Source organism: Fulmarus glacialis, unplaced genomic scaffold, assembly GCF_000690835.1.
Source record: "Fulmarus glacialis isolate BGI_N327 unplaced genomic scaffold, ASM69083v1 scaffold14443, whole genome shotgun sequence".
Lineage (NCBI taxonomy): Eukaryota > Metazoa > Chordata > Aves > Procellariiformes > Procellariidae > Fulmarus > Fulmarus glacialis.
Window position 1 is genome coordinate 36,729 of NW_009204966.1, and position 2,799 is coordinate 39,527.

General features: G+C 36.4%; 1 protein-coding gene across 1 annotated transcript; it reads right to left on the reverse strand.

The window, feature by feature from the left end:
* Window positions 1-686: 686 nt before the first annotated feature.
* LOC104074907 (lysine-specific demethylase 7A-like) lies at window positions 687-2,253 on the reverse strand (the record flags this gene model as incomplete). The annotated part of the gene is made up of 2 exons (XM_009575206.1): window positions 687-1,171; window positions 1,977-2,253. Coding segments are annotated over 2 exons (372 nt in total), but the record flags the coding sequence as incomplete, so codon positions are not given.
* Between the last annotated feature and the right edge of the window lie 546 nt (window positions 2,254-2,799).

Sequence of the window (2,799 nt, forward strand, 5' to 3'; positions counted from 1 at the left end):
ATTTTAATGCTTCTTCCGTGCTACATTAAGTAATATGCCAAATATTAAGACTGCAATGTATATCTTGAGAGTTATTTCAGAGTGATTGTTCTGAAGAAACATTTATCTTAACTGATGTCCCCATTCCTCCAAAAAGATGTATTAGGTTTTCCCCCTTTGTACCAACTCTTAAATAACCTGTACAAATACAATTCCAGGGAGCCTTTTTACAGAAGAAAATCATCACAGATAGATCATCAGGAGGAAAAGTATGCACTCAGATTTGGAGGAAAGGGGTGCAGTTTAAAAGAAGTTAGCTACTGGACTGTCGCAAGAAGATTCTTCTGTCTTTAGGAGTCTCTTCTAGTCCATCAAATAAATAAATCTGTATAAAAGAGGACAAGTCAAAAAATAATCAAGCTGGCAGAGAATATTCAACTTGCAAGTCAACAGAAGCCCAGCCAATAGCTTACAAAAAGCAGGAAAAAAAATAAGATTCCATATGCCTTAATTTAAAAAATAATTAATAATGCATCTCACCCCTATTTAAGACTATAACCTGAATATCAAATTTAGGAGTCCAGACTAATCACAATTAATGTGGCTCTCCACTGCACCAAACATACATTATCAAAACAATTAAAAACGTTCACATTCTTAAATCTAAATTAATAACCCCCACAAAAAAGTCTTCCAAATAAATAGGTTTTTAAACGAATTTAAAAGTTGTCAAAATCTATCAGAAATAAATTATTGATAAACCACCTTCATCATCTTCCCCTCATTAATTAGGTCAGAAACTACCAGCAAAAAATGATATTCAAGCCCTGATGAGAGACTATTTCTCACAGTCCATGTCTCTCTGAAGATTTCCCCGTTCCCATATGGTTATTGCTGAGCAGGTGTGGCACAGTGAAAATGCAGCATTGGGTTGTGTTTTTTTTTTTTTTTTCTTTCTCATTTTTGTTCATCGGGCAGTGTTTTATATGGTACATGCAAGTCTGCTTCAAGCAGAGGAATAACAGTAGCTCCAGGCTCTGTTGACCTCAATACTGGTCTGTGTAGGAAAGACAGCAGTAGTAGAAGTAGCAGCTACGTTAAACAAAGAAGCGTGCATGGCCATTCCGGTTCAGCTTCAAGATCTTCCCAAGGCGCTGTTTAGCAGTTGCCATTCCTTTCTTTGGACGTTTGCCTGAAAAATGAAATCAAGTACTTCAACCAGGAATTTCAGAACAAATTTTTATCATGATAGAACAAAGATGGAACCCAGCTTTCAAGCTGAAGCAGGCAAAATTTTCACCTGAATCAGTTTTATAAAAAAACAAAAACAAAACAAAAAAAAAAGAGTCTTCATTTGTCTGTTTGGGAGCAAACAAACAGGGAATCAGAATTGTAAAAAAAACCAGGAATTGTTTTCCCTAAACTCTGGCTAGCATTATCATAAATAAAGTGGTTATATTATTTACAAACATTTCCAGTCTAGGGAAGGGCAGTGGGTGTGGTAGGGGAGAACCCAAACGAAGCTTCCTGAATTTTGTTCAAGTTAGTTATTCCCTTGAGTAAATTATAGAAAATAAACTAGAAATGAAAACCTAAATATTATAATCATCAGACTATTTTTTGAAATGTCACAGCTTTTAAACCTTTACTTCGATAAACAAATCTGATTCAGGCCAGTGTTTCAGAGTATAGTTGTGGTTCTGTTCCCTGTAATAAATGCATAACAGATACACCTCTAGAGGTGCAACAGTAACTATGAAAGTTTCATCTGGCCGCGCACTCAGTTAGATCTCTCTTAATTCTGCCTCCACACATTCTGTGCCAAAATTTGAGAGTCCACAGGATGCCCATTTTATATTTTTCCCTCAAGGTCTAAGTCTGTTCTTTTTTCAGTTTCTGCATCTAAAAGCTCTTTTTTGATGTTTACAAGTTCCTTTTCCTAGTCTTTTTCTTTTTTTTTTCCACTCTGGCAAGAGGACAACAGAGCTAAACATTACCTTTTGTCGCCTGGTTGCTGATAGGGGGTGGATTTGATGCTGGCCTTTTTGTTGGATGAAGTGGTACAGACAAGGATGTTTCACCATACGGTCTGTCAGGGCTAAGGCTGCCATCACTCAGCCGACATTCTCCTTGAATTAGAGTGGAGTCTCGTGTATACTTGCCATGCTGAAAACTCAAGCCATTGTTGTGGACTATACTTCTGTTTTCCTGAACCTTATGATTGGCTTCTAATGCACCCTCTTTCTTGACATATTTTTGAGTTTTACTTGTATCCTAGTTTGGAAGCAAGGAGAAGAAAAAAAAGTGGAAGTTGATACCTCCGGGCTACAAGTTCACTCCAGTTTTTCTAATTATACTACTGTATCTTTGAAAAAGATATTTCAGTTCCACCAGTGTCTGACCACTTTATGATTCCATCATTTCTTTTAGTACAGATACCTCTTAAAAATAAGATACCATATAGTATCTCTGTACAAGCTTTTCCATATGCACTTAAGGGCAATGCCATAGACTAATTACACATACTAGTGTAGCCAATTTCTCTGCTTTTTGGTTTTAGTTTGCCATGACCAAAACAAATGCAACTGCTCTTGACTAAACTGGCCACTATATCAAGCCATACCATAACCACTGACTACATAAACAGGCAGTTTGTTTTCAATATTCAGCTGATGAGAGAACAAATGCTAAATTGGGAATTACAAACCATAAGGAGTACCGTGTAGTCACATACTCTTACCAAAAAACCTAAAAAGCATGCAGTTAAAATATAGCTACTAAATAGCACTGTTGTTTGCAACTTTAATTGTTCTATTGTTC